Genomic DNA, 22,581 nt, shown 5'->3' on the forward strand with positions numbered 1-22,581 from the left:
TGTATCAACCAAAGTTACTCTTTGTGTCTTCTTTGGACTGCACAGTGACTAATTGCTCTTTCAATGTACATGTGGGCGTGCAAATATTAAGATAAACTTGAAAAAATGAGAATCTTTCCTTTTAATGATATTGTAGGTGTTGCTTGTCGCCTTCATACACAGCTTCCTACACACAGTGACACCTGCCAATCCATTATTTATGGTAATGCTTTGGATCATAAGGTAAACAAAATCTTCCATGTACACAAGCTTACCCATTTCAAATGCCATCAGCTTCAATGTGCCCATTTGCTTCTGCTTGGCAAATTTTGGAGTGAAATAAAAAGCGCCTCTCTTCCTGGACTCAGCCCCTTGCTGCTGCCTTCTGAATGCTCCAGTCTCGTGTGAAGCTAATAACTCGTTGTCCCATGATGTATCTAGGGCCAATAGGAAGCATGTCATCCATGGAGGTGAACGTGGACATGCTGGAGCAGATGGATCTGATGGATATGTCTGACCACGAGGCCCTGGATGTGTTTCTGCACTCTGGGGGAGAGGACAACAGCGCTGCATCACCTGTCACAGGTAGGTGAACACACACACACACACACACACCAACACACACACACACACACACACACACACACACACACACACACACAATTTTAAATAATAATAATGCACAGACAACATTTAATTACAGAACTAAAATAACTTTCTACAGCTAAGTCGCATCAAAAAATGAGATGAAGCAGGAGTATGTGCCTCAGAAGAGTGACAAGCATAATGTTTAGATGTGATGCACCAACACCATCTGTCCACATCTGCTTGGGAAATGTCTTTTTACAGTGAACGACCTACAGCGTCTCGCTGACAGCTCGTCTTTGTCTAAAAATAACCGACTGCTACTCTAATGCAAATCTCTGCTATAGTTCACGTCAGTCGGCAACTGAGCTTGGACAAAATTCTAGCAAATTTAAACAAAAGCTATGTAGTAATTCCAACAACTTGAACAGATCCATAGATCTCTGCTTTTCTTTGCAGCTGTTGGCCTGAGATATCAAATAAATAATGAATAATAATAAATAATAGAATTGTTTGGGGTTTTTAAGAGAAAAGGATACAATTCCCCACAGACTGATACAAACCATTAACACGAGAGGAGTGTGTATCTGCCAGAACAACAGCAGAATTATTTATCCACCTACCTACCATCCTACCAACCAAAGCTGGTATGTATCTTATCTTTTAAACCAAGGGGTCATTCAATGTCAAATGAACAGAGACCTCCCGACAGACCGTCTTTGATTTGGTTCATGCTTTATGTCTTTAACCTCTAAAATGATTGGCCCATAGCTGCATATTTGCAAAGTTATGACTTGCTGAAAATTCTATGACAAAATTATTTTGTGTTTTGGAGCCCACTCTATCTTCACACTGAGCAACAGAAGAGCTTTTAAATTTCTATATATAATCCTCATGTTATAGTGCTTTCATAGCAAACAGGTGCAAGTCTGAAACATTTTGATTATGAGCCATTAAAAATGGAAAAAAGAAAAAAAGGTTTTCACACCTGTGCATAATGCCAATATATGACGAAGTCTACCCTAAAAGCAATCATACCACTGAAAAGAACATGTTTTAACTAGTAAATGTACAAAATACATAAATGTAATAAATAACAAGTTTGTACATTGAACCAAACTGTATTAAGGTATCAAACATGGTTTTCACAGGTTTGGGTGTTTGTTTCCTTCCTCTGTTTGCTTGGATTTTGTTTAGTTACACACATGCTGTTTACATTGCCATGTGCTTCTGTTCCTTACATCTGTCTCCACTCCTTACTCCTTATCCTTATTCTGTTTATTAATTGTCCAATGATGTTTCCCCTGTTTGGTTCTCATTGTGTATTTAAGGCCTTGTGTTAATGTTGGTCTGTGTTGATTTCCATGTAACGTGGCTTGATCTTTGGCACCATGCTCCATAGGAGAAATGCTCAGTTGTACAGATTATGTAAAAAATCTCAATTCATTTTTTTATTTTTGGGATTTCTATTGATTTGACATGGAATTAACCCCAAAGTCTGAAGTTATCTAAGTGACTCCTCTTTCCCTCAGGTCCTGATGTTGAGTCCTTCACCACAGAGATCAGTCTCCAGGTTCCCACCCAGGCTGAGCTACGCCACAAGCTTTCCTCCCTTTCATCCACCTGCACTGACTCAGCCAGCCAGGACACGGAGGCCGGGGAGGATGATGAGGATGATGATGAGGAGGAGACTGAGCAAGGAGGAGGAGGAGGAGGTGGTGGTGTTGGAGGAGGATCGGGGGGAGGAGGAAGGCGGAGACGGCCGCCGGTGGTGGTGACCCTGGATGAAGACGAGGTGCACCCGGATACAGCGCTGGTGGACAGGGTGGAGCAAGAGGACCATACCAGCAAAGACTGTGAGGAGAGCAGGCAGAAGGTTTGAGGAGAGCTGGACTGGATTTAAACACAAACACACAAACATACAGAGCTGCCAAATCAAACTCGGATACCTAACAATATTGGCTTCCTTCTCAAATTCCTTTCATACTGAAGAAAAGTATATGAAAGAAAATACACTGAGGTTGCACTAACTGCCACATGACCTTGCCTTAAAACACCTCTGAGTTTTCAATTCTAATTGAATCCTGTCAAATAGGTTTGAGTTCCCTTTAGCATAATAGCATTGAATGACTTAACATGCACATTAATAGTTTGGCATTATTCAGAGAATGCTCTAATATTCTGTTTCTGTGTTTGTGCATGTTGAGACCAGGAGATGCCTGTTACTGATCAGTGACGGGGACATAAACAAGCATACACTAAAATCATCCATTTGTCCCTTTCAGGTAGCAGCTTGTCAGGCTATGTGCTAACACTTTAGCATTCACTGTGCTGTTCTTATATGACCTGAACTTTGGTGAAACCTCTGCAGAACATAAAGATATGATGGTGGTTTGAACTACCACATCCCTGCCAAAATGAAGAGGCTATCACCAGCTCTGCCAGGTTAATAACATTTTATTTTTAAAGTAGAATAAGATTATAATCACTAAAAGTGTGTGTAATTTGGACTTTCTTAATGTTGTATGCCTTTGATCATTCAAAGGATCCATTCACCCAAATTTCGAAAAATCACAATTTCTCACTTATCTCTAGACGAGCAGATAGTTTCCCGGGTTTTGACATGTGCGGTTTGTGTTGCGTCCTTTTTTCGACAAACAATATTCTGTTTCTTGTCCTTAGGCCAAATAAACTTTTTTTTTTTTGATATTGCAAAACCTGTGCTAGTAAAATCTACCATGACTATTCATAAATTGGGTGAACAGACCCTTTAATACAGTTAATGCTGAACAGTTAGGACTAATGACCTGCAGGGGCCACATGGATGAATTTTTCAGGACTTTATGGATAAGCTGAATCCCCAAAGCTTCTTGCATTCCTTTGGCTGCACAAGATTCTGCAATATTTTAAATGTATACTACCAATTAGATAATACTTTTGCGCCCTTGGCTTTGATAAACATGGCATGCCGTCACCTGGCAGTGGGTTCAGGTAGCAGGATATCAATGATTTAACACAAACAATCACATGCAGGAGAGTTGCCCTCTGGAATTCATTTTACCAGTAATATTTGGGCGAACTTCTCCTTAGGACCAAATCGATATTTGGACTGTGCGCTATGCACTGGATGACACCCAGAAGGTTTAACTGTATCCAGATCTTTTTTTTCTTTTTTTGTACAGAAATGTTGACGTTTGTGCAATGTGACAGCATTACTCATTCCTTTCTTTTCCCCTGCCTACAGTTTCTGACTTGTTGGTAATAAATGTTTCTCCCCCAGCATTGTTTAATTTTCATCTAAGCATTTCAGGAACAAGTTAAAGAGTGAAATGTGAGCAGGATTTAGGGTTTGAGCATGTTAACAGTCCCTGTGCGCTCACTCTTGATTTACAGTCCTGCCTGAGCTCTTTACAAATGGAAAGCTGACACGGCGAGGGAACGGATGGATGGATGGAGGGATTCAGCAGGAGCGAAGAAAGGGTCTGAAATACAGCAGTTTTTCTCTTGGAGAATATTTTACTTTGTATATATTCATTATTACAGTTAAATGTTTTTTCAACTAAAAATTAAGGAAAAGCAGTACTAGTGTTATGCTGAGAGTAAATGGCATTTGAAGGCTGAGAGTGGATGTGTCAAAGTGTTCACTGTGAATAGTAAACAGCTGGTGTCGATGCGTGACTCTCAATCGAGTACACTTTAATTAAGGTTATGAAGAACTACAGGGCCCTCCAATAGTTTGCATGTACAATGTGTGGCGAGTGAATAGACTGATAAGCCCTGTGTTAAATGAACAGAAAAGCACTTCTAATATCCTGCTGCAGCTGCTGCTGCTTCCTGTGGACCTTGATAATGTCATGGTGCAGCCTGTTTAAATCTCTTACATATGGATAATAATTTCACTGCGGTGTCTTGACATTTGTCTTGTTTTAAAAGGGACAGTTCACCCAAATTACAAAAAAAACATTTTCTTATTTGCCTCCAGTGATATCTATTTTTGATTTCTGCCTCAATCCCAATAGTGTTTTTTATTTATATATATATAAAATTATTAAAGTAGTACTCAGTTAATCAATTAGTCCAGTTGCCCAGTTCCCAGAGTCCAAGGTGATACTTTAATTTACTCATTTTATCTGAAAACAGTCTAAAAATATTGACGTTATAATTTAAGAAGCCTGAAAAACCTGCAAATATTGACATGCGAGAAGCTGGAACCGTTTAATTTTTGGCATTTTGCATGAAAAAATCATTTAAATGATTGTTTATTAAAATAGCTGACAATCAGTTTTCTGTCAATCCATTAATCTTTTTAGCTCTAGGTTGGATACCATAAGAGGTAAGTGAGGAAATGATTTTGTAATATATTTAAAATGACCCTTTAATGCTACTCGACTTCCCCGTATGAGAACATGAAATCTAAATGATGAAACTGTTCAAACCATTTATTCTTGAAGTCATGTCAGAAGTCTGCACACACAGAGACACACGAGCAGGTTGGAAAGAAATGACAGTGAATTGTCGGTAAGTTTTTATTAAACCTTAAGTACAAACTGCAAAAGTAAAAAACTGTCAATATAACCAACATGAGACTCTCTTTCCGAGTGGAGGGAAAGGCCGAGATGCGGCACTAATAAATTAAGTCACCAGAGACCCCACTGTGAGCAAGTATTTTATACTGTAGAAAATGGAAGAAACAAACAAACAATAAAAGAACTGAAAAGCAAACAAAAAAAAATCCCATCAGAATAAAATATATTGTAAGGCCATAAAAACTTGACAACCACTTTTTTTATGTTGAAAACACCCGACTTGGTATTTCATTAAATAGTCCTAACACAGTTCAGTCTTCTGCGAGGGACGACAACCAACAAACTGGATTATAGGATTTTTCCTTGACAGTCACCACTGGCAAGCTCAGTGCAACATGAGTAGCTACTACATTTTTGTTGAATTTTCAGTAATGAAAATGTAAAAACCCATTTTTTTTTTTTTTTAGTGAACATATCTTTTTTCCCTTTTCTTTAAAAAAGTAAAGCTAAACAAACAAAACTAGGTTGGGGGCAGTCGTTGGCTACTCAATATCTTCTTTCTTAGTGATATAAGCAGCACTTAAAATTTTTATACACGTTTACCAGAGCAACCCTGTAAGCATCAAACTCACACGGATGAAGAAAGGGAAATGTAAGGCTTTTTCTTCATCAAGCACTCTCCTCTGGAACTTTGTCTCTCTTCTCTTTATTCCTTCCTTCCTTTCTTTCTTCCTTAACCCCAGAAAAAGGCTCAAGTATTTAAAGAAATTTACAGGATTATGTACAAAAAAAGTTGATGTTTTGTTTGTGTTGGACTTTTTCCTCTCTCTAAAAATCACTCATAATATATCTGAAAAAGGGAACAAAAGCAAAAAGCCAAAACAGCACAATGAAAGAAAAAAACAAACAAAACAAAAAACAAACAAAACTTGGATTCGATATTTCACATTTTACACTCTTTGACTAGTGGCTCTACTTGAGATAACACATCAGATCAACAAAAGTAAAAAAAACACAAAATAATAATAATAATATAATATAATAATTAATGTTTACTGGTACAGATGAAACAAGAGGACTGGAAGAATGGAATGTTAACACGATTGCACATCTAGAACCAGAAAAGCCTGAAAGCTTTTCTGCCCTGTGGGATGGGGGTGCGTGAGCTAGCTGTTAGCCGACAGCAGGCGCTAACCCCCCCGATTTTAAAATTTTGTGTTGTTATACAGTAATTATAACCAACAGCACCAATAAAATGGATCTCCTCGCTAAGAATCAGGCACAGTTTTCACTTGCTAGCGAAGGAGGGATCCCTCCATACTACCAGGAAGTGAGGTGAGCGGTGACCTTTCACAGGTCAAGCAGCTGTAGCTCTGCCCTCTCTCACATCCACCAACGAACAGAAACATCCACAATGACAACAAAATAAAATAAAGTACACAGAAGACTTCTTGCAAAAAACCTAGAAAAAACAAAGCTAAAATTCAAAATAGAACTTGAAAAAAACATAGCCAACCAACAATAAACCAACATTATCTGTCTTTCAAGTTTTTACCTCGCGTCTCCAACCCCCCTTTTTAAAAAAAAAAAAAAACAAAACAAAAAAAACAATGCAGGAGCTGCATCAAAAACATCTAAAATCAATAAAAAAAAGGACTCTTCTTCCTCAAACCAAGGACAGAGAGAAACTTTGGGTAACTACTTGATATCATTTTCATTTCAGAAAACCAGGGAGGAAAAAAAAAGGCCGCCTTTTCATTCGTCCCATGTTCACAGTTGAGTGACGTGTGATGAGAAGGGATGGGGTTCAGTCTCAGGGGTGAGAGGAGGGCAGGAAAGAGTGATGCAAGAAAAAGGTAACAAACGTAACCCATTTCAGTAAAGGGAAGGTGGAGGGTGGAGGTAAAAGGTACAACAGGGCCCATCAAGTCTTCTTGTGAACGTTACACTTAATGCTTGTAATGTTGTTGAGGACGACTTCAGGAGGGGCGGGGCGGGGGATTCTAAAATCATCCAGAATAAAAACAAATTCTTCTTTCACACTAGTGCAAAAAAGACAACTTGTTTTTCTTTTTTTTTCTTTTTTTTTTTTTTTCTTTTTTTTTTTTTTTAATAAAACAAGCCTGTCATACTAAGGGGGGAGGTGAATATTTTTTGGAGGGGGGACTGAGGTCAGGTGAGGGGATTTTCAAAGCTCAAAAACAATCGATCTTAAATATCGGGTGGTGGAGGAGGGATTGATCGTGATCCTGCTTAATGTAAAAAATAAAAATAAAATAAAAAAACAAGGGATTTGAGGAGGGTGTAGGGAGGGGTAGGGCAGGACGTGGGCACAGCGCACAGGGTGGCGATGTCAAGATGTCCCCCTCAGGATACAGCCGCTGCCTTAGGCATGTGGCTGGAGGACAGGCGTGGCAGGGACACCTCCACAGTATCGCGCTTCCGGGGGCCTCGCTTGGCCGGTGATGCTTTGGCAGGGCTTAAGCCCAGGCAGGGCTCCCCCCCTCCTCCGCTGACGACCACTCCCCCACCACCGCCGCCACTGCTGTTCTTTAACATGGCCCGGCCACACACCTGGTTCACCAAACTGTTGATTTGCTCCTGAGCGAGGAAGGCACAGAGAAAAACATACATTAAAAATGAAAACATTTTAACAATGGACATTTTTCTTTTTTTCTTTAAATAAATCACTATCTTAGCCTTGACACAACCAAGTTCATTACATGACCACCGTCACATGGTGAATAATTTCCTTCCTGGAGCAGTGTAAACCTGGCTGATGTCTCCCCCATCTGGACAGAGCGAGAACTGAACCACATCAGAACCAAAAAGCGGCAGCTCACCTCATCGTATCGGTACATCATCTTAAGGCCTCTGCAGGACTTGTGCTTCTCCACATAGCGCAGGGCACACTCCAGACAGAAAACCACGTTGTCAGTCTCCTGAACCACCTGCGCAGACAGAGAAACCCAGACAGGGACATTTATCTTGGTCCTCCACTCCTACTGTATTATGCCACTTGCAAATTTGATACCATTGTTGTAAAATGTCGTTTTTTAATTAACATACTTTGATTTAGATACTTTTGAAATATTGACCAATAAAAAGTATAAGAAAATACCAATAGGTCCAAATAAATAGGAATGCTATTATGTATAGCAGGCAGTACAGTATATAAGCTGTATGTTATTGCAGAGCATAATGCAAAATAATACCTACAAACTAAATTCCCATGATGGATGATTTCTTGAATAAATATTTATGGCTTCCAACTTTCATGAAGGAAGCTGACAAAATCAGATTGTGTTTCTTATTGCGTAGGATGCAAGTAAAAAAAACAAATTATATCCAAACTGTCACTATAGGCCTCTAGAGAATAAGTGCTAGAATCTTCTAACCATACAGTGTTAAACTCCTGTGCTCTCTGGTCTCACCATGGACAGGTAGCAGAGATGCTGACAGATCTGGCAGCGTCTCTCTGAGGACTCCAGTGCTAGCCATTTCCCGCGGGGCTTCTTGCGTCCCTCGCCGGGCCCTAGGCCGCCATCATGCGTGCCATAGCGAGCAGAGGAGAGCAAACCTGCCTTGTAAAGTTCCTGCCGTTGGCCCATCTCTATGTTCCTGTTGGACAAAAAAAAAAAAAAGCTGCTCATTAGACCCAGAAAACCTTTGCTGCCATCATGTAAAATCTGTGCACAAACTGTATCATGATATATTAGGTTGGATGTTTTTTATTGCTCTGGGGAAAAACAGAGGGAGAGAGAGAGTGGGGCTTCCTCTGATATAAAAAGAACAGTATTTGCAGAGGATAAAATAATCCACATAAAGGAATAGATAACAAGAATATAGATTAGAAATGACAGTGCTACATTTAAACAGGTTTTAACTTGCAGATTAAATTAGAATAGTAATTGTATTGTATATTATATATGTATATCATATGCAAATGTATGTGTGCACTGCAGTATCCTACCTGAGGTCTTTGAGTAGGGCGGAGATGGTGGTGAGGAGAAGGCCGTTGTCCCTCTTTGACTCAGCTGTGGCGATCTGGTACAGTAGCTTCTCCATGGAGAAGGGTTTGGCTATACGACGACATTTCAGGTCCTGCACACAAAATCAGAACAGATTACAAATGAACTCTGATTAAATCCCCAACAGATTGTTTTTTTTTGATGCATTTCAATGTACTGTATGCTAAGTCTCAAAATCAAAAAACAGCCATTGGAGGACAGACATTTAAATGAATGAAGTGATAATGTCATTCAGCATGTTTGCAGTATAAACACAGACTCTGTACACTCAGATCAATATTTCTAAACCTCTCCAGTCCAGTTACAGTTTACATCCACGTCTGTCCAGACTCAGAATGATGAAAAGGTATCAAGAGTATTTTTGATTTGTGATAAAGGGACTTGTGAATAAAACTGATTTGTGTAACATGATTTGACTTTGAAATGCTTTTTTTGTATGTCGACTGTATTAGTGTATAATTTTATTGAGAGACACAAAATCAGATTCAGTCACATTCCGGTGTGTGTGTTCACATCCTTTTCCGATAAAGCCTTTTCTGATAGAACAAAAAGTTGTAGCCATGACAGCAGACGATGCTTGACCTTTAGCCACTGAAATCTGATCATCGTCATTTGTGCCAAATTTGAAGAAATTCCCTCAAGGCGTTCCTGAGATATTTTCATTCACACGAATGGGACAGATGGGCGGAAATGTTGAAAATGTTCCGCTCATAGCACCTCACTAAAGTACACTGTATGAATGTCATATTACCCTTGAGAGTAATCTTTACTGTGACTTTGGATACGATGGTAGTGCTGAAGGTATATGTTCTTCCATCAACATAATGCCCATGATGACAGTAAGGAACATTTTCTTCTCTTCTATTACAGCTATAATGAGGTCCAATGGTCCAAAGGCTTGCTCATGATCACAAAAGAAAAAATCTAAATACACCTCCCGGGGAGACTTACAGCTGCAATTACCCCTCACAGTTCAACACGCTGGCTGATTAGAGAATCAAGCTCTAGGTTCTAAGTTCATTTATCCATTTCAGTTTCAATCAACTCTCCATAAATCAGAGCTTTAACTGCCTCTTTCCACAGGGGGCCAGTGTTGTGAGGAATTATAAAGCAGGAGTGAAATAAAACAAACAGCCGTTATGTAAAGCCTGTAATATTAATTCAAAAGAAACCCAACACATTTTGATTTTACATATATTTATAGAAAATATTTTGCATACCTTATTGCACATTTTATTTTCCACATATACATATGTTCCTTTATTACTTTAGCATGGTACTTGGTATTGCTCTGCCCACCCCGGTTCATATGCTGACCTTTGAAGCCTGGTAACCCAGGTTCATCCAGTGCGGTGTGGCAAAGTGCACCGTCTCAGACACGCTGTAGCCACAGCACACTTTAGAGACAAAGGCACCGGGGAAGCAGACCACGAACTGGCCGCTCCGCTGGACCGTACGGTAAACCTTGATACCTTCACGGCACAGCACCTCTGGAGAGATCTGCAAGATTGAGAAGGAAGAGACAGAAAAAAAGGTTTATATTTCTGTAACTGTAACTAACGGTAAGTATTACGACTAATTGAAAATGAAATGCTGCCAACGTTATCATGAGATCAATACATGACAAATAGCAAATATATAGCAAAATATTAAAATTTGCATACACACACACACACACACACACACACAAAAATAAAACAAATGACACTGACCATGATGTTTTTCTCCAACATTTCTAGTCCTGGGGTGCCATTGGCCTGAAGCAGTGTATGGACCACCTTGTCCAGCTTAGCCTTCTCCTCAGCAGGGACAGAATACCTGTGGGATGAAGACGCACAAACAGAGAGAAAAAAAAAACTTTATTTTTCAAACTGGGTCTTCTAGTTAATTTTACATGTGTTTAGAATTTTACATGGGAATTTGAGGCAGGTTTTTTTTTTTTTCCCTGTGTGGTCATGCTCACACACAATACCAGTGATTGTGTGTGAGCAGAGAGCCCAGCGCATACTTACCAAATGCAATCAGCACCAGTGTGTAAGTAATCAATATATGGAAGGCGATTTTGGTCTCGAGACCAGCATGAGGTAGAAAAGACCATGCCAATGTTTAGCCAGGGAATGGTCACCCCTGGGGAGACAGATGGGTTTACAGAGAGAGAAAAAAAGAGCATGGGGTTATTACTAACTAGAGATTACACAGAATGAGTAGATGCCTATATATGTATCATCATGTTGATGCTAAATTTGTCTTTCTTTGAGACCACTACTGAACAGCTACAGCCTTTTTCCTGCAGAGTACGTATGTCCTTACCGGGCACAGCACCCAGATGCCTCAGAATGGATCCAGAGTTATTGGGGAGGACAGTGAGGTTCCATCCATGTCTGAGGTAAAGAGAAGAGAAATGGTCATTTTTTTTTAACAAGGATAAAGAAAATATTCTGTCCAAACATGAGTGAGTGCTGTGTGAGGTCTGTGGGCTACTTACTTTGAAAATGGCTCTGACTTTCCTGTGGGGAAACCACTGCCATGTGTACTGGTGTCCACCTTCCCACAATGCACTGCCACGTGGCTGTCTCTCTGTTCCACAATCCTCCAGTACTCTTGCTGCAAGGAGAAAAAAAAAAAGAAACATGAAAGCTGATCAGCAAGAAGAATGCATGAAACAGGGTACAGGTTTCAGGTGTTCTTTCATCTGACAACTGACATAAATTTGAAGCCGAGCCACGAGAGATCATTTTAAGTCACTGCAGTTTAATAAAGATGTTAGCACGCTAACCTCAACCTCAGCAGCCCCTGGTTCCTTGTTAAAGCACATGGTCATGGTGTTCCGGGCTATCCTGAAGAAGTTCGTCAAAGACACCGATTTCCCCTGCAACAAAGAGACATTAAACATCGTGAGTCACAGCACGATGAGAGGAGTCAGAGGGGAACAAGAAGAAACTCCAGACTCCACTCTACATATTTATGGTCTTCAGTCATGGAAAAACAACTATAGGGAAATAAAAACCGAGAGCATGAAAAAAAAAAAAAATTAGCAAAGAAAATATTCATTAATGAACTGCAACTTTACCACTGCATGCCTGTATGAGATGAAATGTAATAGTTCGCTTTATGGTCAAAAGAATACATGTACGTGCGCAGTAATGTAACAACTGTACATGTGTATTTATGTTTCTCTATAAGCCTCCACCTCTGTGCATCCTCTATAAGTCCCGGATACATTTCCCCTGGACTTGACCCTCTCTCCCATGAACACTCCTGCTACAGAGAAGCTTTGAAGGTGGCCATAAATCTGCCGGCTCCGGGCCCGAGGATGTATGGACCCTGCTGAAAGATGACCTTGCGAATTCCTCATCCTTACAGTGACAGTTTATATTTTTTTTCTTTTCTTTTTTTTTCCTGTCTTCAGTGAGTAGATGTTTCAAAAAAAAAAAAAAAAAAAAAAAAAAAAAAAAAGTGACTGACATTGTGGTTTATTATTACAATAGCTACAGAGTTGTAAAATAATGCAGTTCAATAATACAGCAGAGCAGTGACCTAGTAAGCACTGACAAGCCGTTCTTTGGGCCAGTCAGTAGCAGCACTTATCCAAGCCTTTCCTGCTGTAATTAGAGATAATTATATCCTTGACGTGCACTTTGTTCTCTTGATAGAAAAGGTGAAATCTAACCTCCTCTCGGGGGCCGCTCTTGATGAAAAATGCATACAAATCAGACTTGTAGAGAAGAGTGATGGGTCATATTTAGACAAGCCTGTCCTGTCAGCATGGTGACAGCCATTCACATGTCACTATGTTGAACGGTGCTTCTATAACTCAGACGTCTATGGACTGTACTGGGTCAAGTCTGTTGACAGTATCTCAGTTCTTCAGAGGGAGGTCATAAACAGAGATTTAGTTACCAAAGGAAGATGGAGGGGAAAAAAAAAAAAAAAATCAAATGGGATCCAGATTCAAAATGGGTGGAGTATTGTGCAGTGTGAGAGTGAATGTGAGAGAGAAAGCCAACACAGAGACAAAGTTGTCTTAATGACTGACATCATTACTGCGTCTACTCGTCAACATGCTGTGGCAAATACATGCACACAAACCGTGACACAGTCTGCGTTTTTGTGCACACGGGTATGTACGACAGGACTGGAATTCTCATATTGCGCTGTGTGTGTTTGCACATGTGCATATCTGAATGTACACAAGGAACTGATAGCCTTTGCATACATGTCTGCCTGTGGCTGGGGGAAAGAGGTGCTTGGTGTGGGGTTTGGCAAGGGGACAGCGCACGAGGGGAGTGGGTTTGGAGGGAAAGAGACGGTTGGTCGAGAGGACTGGAGGTTTGTGGAAATGGCTAAGAGCAAGGGCATGGGCTGAAGGAGAGGAGCCATGGGGAGAGGGCTGGATTAAAGGGTGGAGAGAGCGGGAGAGGGCGGGGCTTGAAGTGGGCGGGACAGGGGTGAGGGGAAGGGCTGATTTGGGGGCTGCCTTCTCTCTGACCTACATTTCAGCCAGCCAGAATCAACACAGCTGCTTGCAGGCTGGGGAGGTGGGGATGCGTCTAATGTGCGCGAGCGCGCACACACACACACACACACACACGCACACTGAAGCAAGACTATTGACCAACTTACCACACACACACACACAGAGGTGCACAGAAATATTTAAGAAACCACAAGATGTGCAAGGTACAAAAACCGCTGTCCCTCACTCTCACAAGAAGAACCAGGTCTTCACGGTGCAGCTGCACGAAAACTGCTGCATGTAACCAGGTGTGCAACCCTTTTATCTTTGCTTTTATAAACCAGAAATGATGACAGCAAACAGCATGATAATGTTACTAAGGAAACTGAATAAAGAATTTCAATAGGAATCAACATCTTTGCAGTTAAAACCACAGTAACATTGACCCTAAGAAAAACCCAGTCAAAGTGTGATGTAGCAATTTATAGCACAGCTTAGCTCCTTTTAAAGATACAGTGCTTATTTAGTCACTAATGAACTAGAACTGTGATATCAAAACACTCAAGTTTTAGTGGCGATAATATGAAAGGGGCAGAGTGTTTACACTTCACGTGTGACATCAGTCTCGATTCAGATAGAAGTGAGATCTCAGACATCTGGCTGAGCAGTAATGAGGCCTTTGAAAACTGCTCAGGCGCCATCAACAAGCCACAAAAGGTCAGGTATTAGCCAAACAAACAAATGTGGATATCTTGTGATTCTATTTAAGGCATGCCATTAATAACCTGCTGGATTGAAGGACTAAAACAAACCTGATGATACCAACACACTGAGAAACACAATCAAACAAACTACTGACAGCAGGTGGCAGGCAGACCAGTACGGAGGCATCATCCACAGATGCGCTTACACCTTGGTGCTACTGCTCGTGGAAACTTCAAAGCAAATGTTGTAATGAATAACTGACCCAGAAACAGTCGTCAACAAGAGTTAACAGTCAACAGCACTTGATGACTCGGGATTATAAAACCTCTTCTAGAAAGAAAAGAACCGGGAAAAAAAGAAAAGAATAACAAAAACAGATAGACTTACATGCCTCTTGTCTGCATGCTTCAAATGTGTGGAATGAACAGCAAATGTCTTCTCCATCCTCACCTTGTAAATACATTTGTGCTGGTCGCTGAGAACGCCCCTGTCCTCCTCCTCCTCCTGCTCTTCTCCATGCTGCCTGTCCTCTTTGCCTTGTTTTTCCTGAGCGAAGAGCCGGCGCCGGCCCGCTTTGACCTGAGCCTCCAGCTCCTTCAGATGGTGATACACTCCATTGGTGCGCTGGTGCCCTGTTCCCCCTCCCACTATCCCACCTACTAACCCATTCTTGGGCTCATAGCGTGGCAGGACCAGAGCACTAGGTGTTGAGGAGTCCAAGAGACCCTCCAGAGGGCCCCGGCGCAACTCCAGGTTCTTTTTCTCCTGCAGCACCTCGGCCTGCAGTCGGAGGCGCTCCTCGGCGCTAAGCGAGTCATAGGAGAGGATGTACTGGAGGTAAGCCTCCTGCAGCTTGGCCAGCCGGTCCTGCGCTGACTTAGGGATGCGCAGAAGGTCAGCCAGCTTGGTCCACTTCTTCAGGTCCATCACCTGCTGCATGCCGCCCATGTCATTGATGAGCTGGAAAAAACGTGACAGGTCCACTTCACAGCCACCTGTGCAGAGCAGAGGGACAAAGAAGAGGTTAGTTCAGAGAATGTGGCCACAGAGAAGTCGTCTATGGACACATGTCTAAACTAAAAAAAAAAATCAAATCAAATCAAGAACACTGCCATCTTGGAGCATCTGCTCCTGTGGCTAAATATGCCATTTCCTCTAGCCTATTTCATTTGATTTGAAACAGCCAGTTGAGCTATCAACTTTCAAAATGATCTGAAACATCGCAGCACTAAAACAGAGACACAAATTACTGCTAATGCAGAACTGATCTGCTTTGCACAGTAAAGGAAGTCATCTGGAACCAGGGCATCGTGGCTGGCTGAAGTCACTGGCTGCCTGGTCTCTCTGGCTGGCAGCCACATAGCCGTACTCACACTGGGCTAATCTGTACACAGCTGTATACAAACGCAACAAACACATGCACAACACCAACCAGTGTAAAACTAGTAAAACTAGTGTAAAACTAGTAAAATTCAATGGCAAAGTATCTGCATTCATGGGCTGCACACATACACTCATTTGAAAAGCACACACACACACACACACACACACACACACACACACACACACACACACACACACACACACACACACACCGTCTGAAGCGGGGCTGTTTAAATGTTCATAAAATGCTGATGTCATTGTGAGAAATGGAAGGTAACAAGGCAATCTGGGGGAAATATTGTTTTTGCAGCCTGTCAGGCCCCTCGCCGAGTTGTTCCACATTGTTATTGTCGTCTATAAACAGGAAGATAAAATCAGGCAGAGCGCCACTGAAGCTTTCAGAGCACCACTCATACCAATGGAAATAGCAATATTTTTCATGCTTGCTTACTGGCTGCTTTTGTCGTGACTTTATATAACCCGGACTGATTGACAAAGCAGTTAAAAACTGCCGGATACCGAGAAGGTAATTGTGCATTATCTTCTTCTGATGTGTGTCAACAAGACGGAGAGGAGGCCTTAGTTAAGAAAGGGGTTTAATTTACTCTAACTAAATTCTAAATTAACTTCAATTCCTCTGTGGCTTATTGCTTAATTAATCAATTCAAGTTATTATCACTATTCTTTTTTTTGAGTTGTGTTGTCTCAAGGGCCGTGTGTTCGTTCATATATACCCTTGTGTGTCTCACTTACCAATGACAGGCGGCTCATCCATGGTAATGCCCTGAGATTTGAGGTGCTTGCGGATGCAGGCCAGCCGCTGCACGTTGGGGCCCCAGCGCCGGCCCAGCATGTGGACCCTCTGCACCTGTGTAACAAAACGCATCTCCTCGCTCAGCTTGCACTCTGGCCGCCAGTCTGGAGGTGGGACCACACGGCACATGCCAGCCGCCTCGGCCTGTTCCCTCACCGCGTCCAAGTACACCAGGGGGTCCTGGAACTCCCGCGGCGCTGGCCGGAAGACAGGGACTTCACCCAGCGCTGCCCAGCCCTCTGGCCTGCTCCGCTGGCGCTCCCACTCCTTCTCCTGTTCACGTTCCTTCTGGCGCGTCATCTCTTTCTCACGCTCCCACTCCTTGTCACGCTCAGCGGGCCGCAGTGCTGCTGGTTTGAGCTGTCCCGGGCTGTTGGTGGAAGTAAGCAGGGAGGAGGTGGTGGAGGAGGAGGACACAGAGGTTTGTTGGGGGTCTGAGGTAGTGCTGGCACGACTGGGGTTCTGTGGGTGATTCTGGCCTGATGAGGGGGAGGAAGAGGAGGAGTTCCGACCATGAGACCTGCTCTGCTGCTGCTGTGCTTGTCGTATCAACATCAGCTTGCCGGCCGATGCCCGCTTGGGTCGCTGGTTCACCGGCTCCGTATTGGCTGCTGGTGTAGAAGGAGTTGGGGTTTGCTGAGGAGGGGGAGTAGGAGGTGGGGTAACAGGTGGAGTTTGTTTAGGAGACAAAGGTGTTTCTGATTCGTGTCCATTAGAAACTGGAGTGGTAGGGGTGGTGATTTGCGTGGCAGCTTTCTCTTGATTGGCCACCTTCTTGCTGCTGCTGCGTGTCTCCAGAGGAGTCGGCTGAAGCTTGGCCTTCTTTGCCTCAGTGCCAGTGGTTTTGGCTTTCTGCTCAACAACCCCTGTCCCCACTGAGTTGAGCACTACCTCCAGACGCCGCTTGGAGTTACGCAGTCCCTCTCGACCTGGACACTCCCCCTGGCCCTGCTGGCACTGTCTCTGCCCATCCTCCTTGGCCAGGGTGTTGTGCCGCTGCCCATTTAGCCTCCCGTTGAGGCGGGCACCGGCAGCCACATTGTGCAGCCCATTGGATAGTAGCACCTGTTTGCGGGTTTTTGCATTGCTGTGGTGGGCTGGTGCCGCTGCTTTTCCTGAGTTGGCCAGCCCATTGCTGGCTGCTGGCTGGCTGTGCTGATTGTGATTGTTCGCTGACGATGGTGCCGAGGCGGCGCTGTTGTGTTTGTTGCTGCTGCTGAGTTTGGTTTTCTTGCCCAGTTCTTTCTGTTTGGCTTTGGTGTAAGTGACGTGGCCCTTGGACACGGTGGCTGTGTACTTCTTCACAGTTTTGGACGGCAGTCGGAAGTCGCGGCTCTTTTTGGCACCACCGACAGCTTGTGCCGAGCCCGCCCGCGTCAGCCCGTTCACTTTAGAGACCTGTGACAAACAGAGAGAGCGGGAGAGAGATGGGACACATTAGATGAGCAGAATAAATCATTTTAGCACAATCATGTATTTTCAAATACAAGGGAAATGTCTTAGAAAACAGAAATCTTTGCTGGAGAGCGAATGGGGTAATATGCTAACAGAGCTTAAATCTCTGAAATAATCCATTCTGATCAGATCTCTGTTGTGCTGTGTATTAGGCAACATACATGTGAAAGTTAAAAATACTATTATACAATACAAAGAATATAATAAAAAGGTACAACAAGAAGATACATGCAGCAGTATTGGCGCACACACACTCCACAATGAAGAGGCCAAACACTCAGCTGCTAGCTCTGCAGTTAAACATTTGGCCAAAGCTATTTGTGGAAACTTACACTATTCATTAGAGAACCAATTAACTGTCTAGATTACTATACTTTCACATGCAGTTCACTTTTGTAAAACTGCAGCTCAAACTACTGTCAAACCCACATCCTGAGATAAACAACAGTTTAGAACGAGTAGGAAAAAAAAAAGAGAGAGAGGGAAAGCAGGGACGGCTCCATGGTCTCCATTAGCAGACGGCTGGACAGTGTGAGGTAGGAGGTGGGGTCATTGGGATGGAATAAAATTCCATTTGAGCACAAAAAAAAAAAACCCAGCCTTTTATTTGCTATTGGTTTTTTTAAATGCTATAATTCAATTTTTGTGCTATGAATAAAGGCTCGGCCTGTGTGTTTATGTGTGTGCATGTGAGAGAGTTGGAGACAGGGAGCAGGCGAGTGTGTATGTGTGTGTGTGTAAGTGTGTGTGTGCATGTGAAGTCTTTGAGGCCCCCAGCTGTAGATCAGAGCTTTGGTACAGTGGTGTCTGGTTCCATGGCCGGCTGGCTGGCTACAGCTGTGGGAAGAAACATGGCCACCCTCTCCCTCAGTGGACAGAGCTTTATAGCTGCTTCAGTGCACATTAAAAACCACTGTGTATTTCTGTCTGTCTTTCCATTTGTGTCTGCCTTGCAATCTGGCTTTATCTGATGTACTCTCTCTCTTTCTCTCTCTCTCTTTTCTCACCTTCACTACATTTCCATCATCATCCACCGATATTTTGCCTGTATGCATTTCCAAGAATATCCATTACTCTCTCTCCCTCCTCATCTCCATGTTTTCATGGCCCACTTTCAGTGCTGCCGGGAGTTTCTCATTCCCTCTTCCTTCTCCTTCTCTCCCTTCCTTCTGATTGGTGTGTGTGTGTGTGTGTGTGTGTGTGTGTGTGTGTGTGTGTGTGTGTGTGTGTGTGTGTGTGTGTGTGTGTGTGTGTGTGTGTGTGTGTGTGTGTTGTGTGAGAGAAGGCCTGACAGTCTTAGGAGCTCTTGTGAAGTTAAAGATCAGTATTTGGTTGCCAATATCTGAACAGGCTGAGCTGGAGGTCATGTTTCTGTAGTTGTTTGAACATAAAGTGGGTATTTTTTTTTCCTTCTGTATTTGGTCACATTTCATTTTGAAAATATTCTAAAGCAAAAGCAAATTTGATTTTGTTCTTTGCCTTTCTTCTCAAATTTCTAAATCAACCAGCCAAAGTAGGTAAAGCAAAAGCCATCACAGAGCTCTGGTCGTCATTAGAAAACATACAAATTTGCATCGATAATCAGGTATCGCTGCTGTCGATCTACAGTATCTGTGAGACGCTCTGTACAGACCAGCTGACGCAAGAAATGAGGGAGGATGGGAGAGATGGAGTTATTAATCACAGTCAGGGCGCCACAAGATGGAGGTGACAGCCGGCCCATTGACAGGTTTGCCTTTGAAGGGCTCTTGTGTCACACTTGTGTGTGTGTGTGTATGTGTGTGTATTGTGTGCATGTGCATGTATTGTATTGTGTTCGTCTCAGGTGGCGGGGGGCCAACACAAAGACCAAGCCATTAAAAGATAAGGGGGACTGAAACCTAACCCTGTCTCCGTCAATCACTCCCCCCCAACACACACACACACACACACACACACACACACACACACACACACACACACACACGTCCTCCCAATATAAAAACAAGGGGTGACAAGGTGAGAGTGAGGAAAGACGGCACATTTGCAAAGGGGTGAAAGAGAGATTGAAAGAGAATGCAGCAACAATGTGAGTGGATAAAGGAAGGCTGCACAGCGAGCGCTGCCAAATAAGTACAACTGTTTCCATGTGATACATACTGTATTTTGTGTCATACATAATGTTCACTTGTCAGAAACAAGCTGCACAGTCGCTGTGATTTTATCTATTTAAGAATTAATTATCAATCTGACACATAAGCTCACAACTGATTTATTTCTTATTGTTTCATTTGCCAAATCAATACAAAGTCCAATGTGTGTGTTTATTTAGCGTTCCACTGATGCTGAGAGAGTAACTAACTGCTAAAGCAGCAGTTGTCCAGACAGCTGCTATATTTATCCAGCCACAGTTTGCTGACAAAGCGTCGAGTCCAAGAGACACACTGTCATGACCACTTCCTGCCAGAGGAGGGCTCAGCGGACCGGCGGTCTTTAGGGGGGCTCGGTGAGTCTCCCTCACTTTGCTCCCTTTAATTATTTGGTCTGGTAGAAAAGGAGGATGGCAAGAGAGTGATGATGAGAGGAGGAGAGAAGAGACAGAATAAAGAGGCAGGTGAGGAGGAGCAAGTGGTTGGAAGGAAGGGAGAAAAAAGAAAGAAAGAAAGGAGGAAAGAAAAAGGAGGAATAGTTAAAAGGATAGTTCATTCCTGCTAACAGCCACTGACAGAGAATTCGAACAGAAATGAAAAGGACAATGAACAGAACAAGAAAGACAATGAAGCCAAAGTGAAAAAATAGAACACACACACACAGACACACACAGGCAGGCAGCCGGAGACTGTTCTGGAGTGGATTTCGGTCGCACGTGAGCGGGGAAAGGGGAGGGAGAGGGAGGTGGGTCTAGATGACATCATGTGTTGCTATAGCCCAGCTGAGGCCTGGCAGGAAGATTTTTTAACAGGCAACATCTGCAGGAGCCGACCCTGAGAAGAAGGAGGAGGGGCGGGGGGGCGAGAAGAGAAAGACAGCGAGAGAAGGCCAGCCAGAGGATAGAAGAAGAAGAAGAAGAAGTAGAAGAAGACAGGAGAACATTTAACCCTTCAAAAACCCTGCTGACTGACAAAAGATGTGGGCAAAGATACACATGTGGTATTACTCTGTTTACTACATTGTTATGATGATAAAATTAAATACACTTCTCTAAACCTAAAACCACAGATGCTCTTTGTTAGGATGTACTGAGAGGTTGTGTTGCTCCAGCGGAGCTACCAATGGTTCTCACAAGCACCTCCTTAAAAGTGTAACTACACATCAGGACAACAGAGATACCACGTGGGTGCTCGCTGTGATTGGTCAGCTTTGGCTTCTTTGTTCAGGATGTCTCTGATGCTGGCAGAGAATACTGACAGTGAAGAGAAAGAGATGAAAGCTGAAAAAAATGACCAAAAGCGCTAGCAGAGTAAACCCTCTCTTCACCGTGACCATGACTGCCTCTATCACCGGGAGCAAGAAATACTGTAACCACCATAAGTTTGGGTCTATAATGAATGCATTCCACAGTTTGATAGCATCCAGCGCATCCATCATGTGTTACTGTGGTGCGATGACAATCAGTGGGTTAAATCCTATGCTGAACTATAAATCAATTCCTACGCCACACTCATTTACGGCGCGACTGGCGGAACACCTCGACCACGAGACATAAATCCGGCTTAAGCCCTCTTTCCCCTCTGCTGTCTTATTAGGGGCGCAATGTGATGCAGCCCTGGGCAGGTTGACTTTTAAGCAGCTAGAGAAAGGTCACTATAGCCTAGCACTAATAAAAAAAAACCCTTATATGAACTTACAGGGAGAGATCTACATACAGTAGCAAAGCTGTCATCTGTTGTAAGTTTGTACATGTTGTAATAGCACAGGGGAGGTTAATTGATGATGTCTGAGGACAAACAACTAAAGAAGAAAGTGCAGAGTCCTTTTCAAATGATGCCGAGTCGGCTAAATGGTTTGGCCCTGCACACCCCACCTGCGCTTGCCGCTGCGTGCAGCTGCTTTGCTGACATCCCCACTTTTGTTATTTAATTAAAATGGCTAGAATCATATTGTTTTATAAAAAGGTCCTGTTACGGCACATGTATTTTGTTGATACAAGCCACTATTAAATTAGGGAGAGCTGAATCACAGTGAATTGAATTATGATAATGCCTTTACCCTTCGGTTTTACACACAGAACTCGTAGTTCGTTTTACGGCTACATAATCACTTAACCTTTTATATGGCTTAGCCTGTATTTTCACAGTTGGTCGTGTGTATAAGTGTGTGTGTGTGTGTGTGTGTGTGTGCGCGCTCGTCTTGAACACACATGGTTAACACACATACTGTTCATGCTAATTGGACGGAGAGCAAGAGAAAAAAAAAAAAAAAAAGTAGCACTAATCTGCTGTTCCAAATGATTGGAGCCATGTTTGTCAAGGGCAAGATCCGTCTGTTTGACACCGGAACAGAGAGGAGCGACAGAGAGAGAGAGAGAGAGTGGAGCATGAAGAGAAATGAATGAGACCTGACGGAGAGCTGGAGATATAAGAGAGAAGAAATGGTGAATGAGAGTGCAGGGAAAACAAAATGCACAGTATGAGAGGAGTCAAAAGAACAACAGGGTGCTCACACAGT

The 22,581-nt window shown here is 42.9% G+C and overlaps 2 protein-coding genes across 4 annotated transcripts in view; one reads left to right on the forward strand and one right to left on the reverse strand.

Annotated features, from left to right (window-relative positions):
* dtnbp1 (dystrobrevin binding protein 1) overlaps positions 1-4,415 on the forward strand; it is a 31,942-nt gene extending 27,527 nt beyond the window's left edge. For 2 of the 3 annotated variants that reach the window (XM_022747021.1, XM_022747024.1), the window contains exons 3-4: positions 421-564; positions 2,097-4,415. In XM_022747021.1, the coding sequence (XP_022602742.1) occupies positions 421-564; positions 2,097-2,446 (494 nt within the window). In that variant the 3' untranslated portion in view covers positions 2,447-4,415. The remainder of the gene's footprint in view (positions 1-420; positions 565-2,096) is intronic. The other variant, XM_022747023.1, reaches the window with a different exon arrangement.
* Positions 4,416-7,221: 2,806 nt separating this feature from the next.
* The window catches only part of jarid2 (jumonji and AT-rich interaction domain containing 2), a 55,009-nt gene continuing 39,649 nt past the window's right edge, over positions 7,222-22,581 (reverse strand). Inside the window, exons 7-18 of the mRNA XM_022747141.1 lie at positions 16,419-17,877; positions 14,733-15,277; positions 11,898-11,990; positions 11,607-11,725; positions 11,432-11,502; positions 11,134-11,248; positions 10,834-10,939; positions 10,439-10,621; positions 9,064-9,194; positions 8,525-8,711; positions 7,934-8,041; positions 7,222-7,691 (exon numbers count right to left, since the gene is read on the reverse strand). Coding sequence (XP_022602862.1) covers positions 7,458-7,691; positions 7,934-8,041; positions 8,525-8,711; positions 9,064-9,194; positions 10,439-10,621; positions 10,834-10,939; positions 11,134-11,248; positions 11,432-11,502; positions 11,607-11,725; positions 11,898-11,990; positions 14,733-15,277; positions 16,419-17,877 — 3,351 coding nt within the window. The 3' untranslated portion in view covers positions 7,222-7,457. The remainder of the gene's footprint in view (positions 7,692-7,933; positions 8,042-8,524; positions 8,712-9,063; positions 9,195-10,438; positions 10,622-10,833; positions 10,940-11,133; positions 11,249-11,431; positions 11,503-11,606; positions 11,726-11,897; positions 11,991-14,732; positions 15,278-16,418; positions 17,878-22,581) is intronic.

The sequence above is a fragment of the Seriola dumerili genome, unplaced genomic scaffold (genome assembly GCF_002260705.1).
Source record: "Seriola dumerili isolate Sdu_G_001 unplaced genomic scaffold, Sdu_1.0 BDQW01000110.1, whole genome shotgun sequence".
In the NCBI taxonomy this organism is placed as follows: Eukaryota; Metazoa; Chordata; class Actinopteri; order Carangiformes; family Carangidae; genus Seriola; species Seriola dumerili.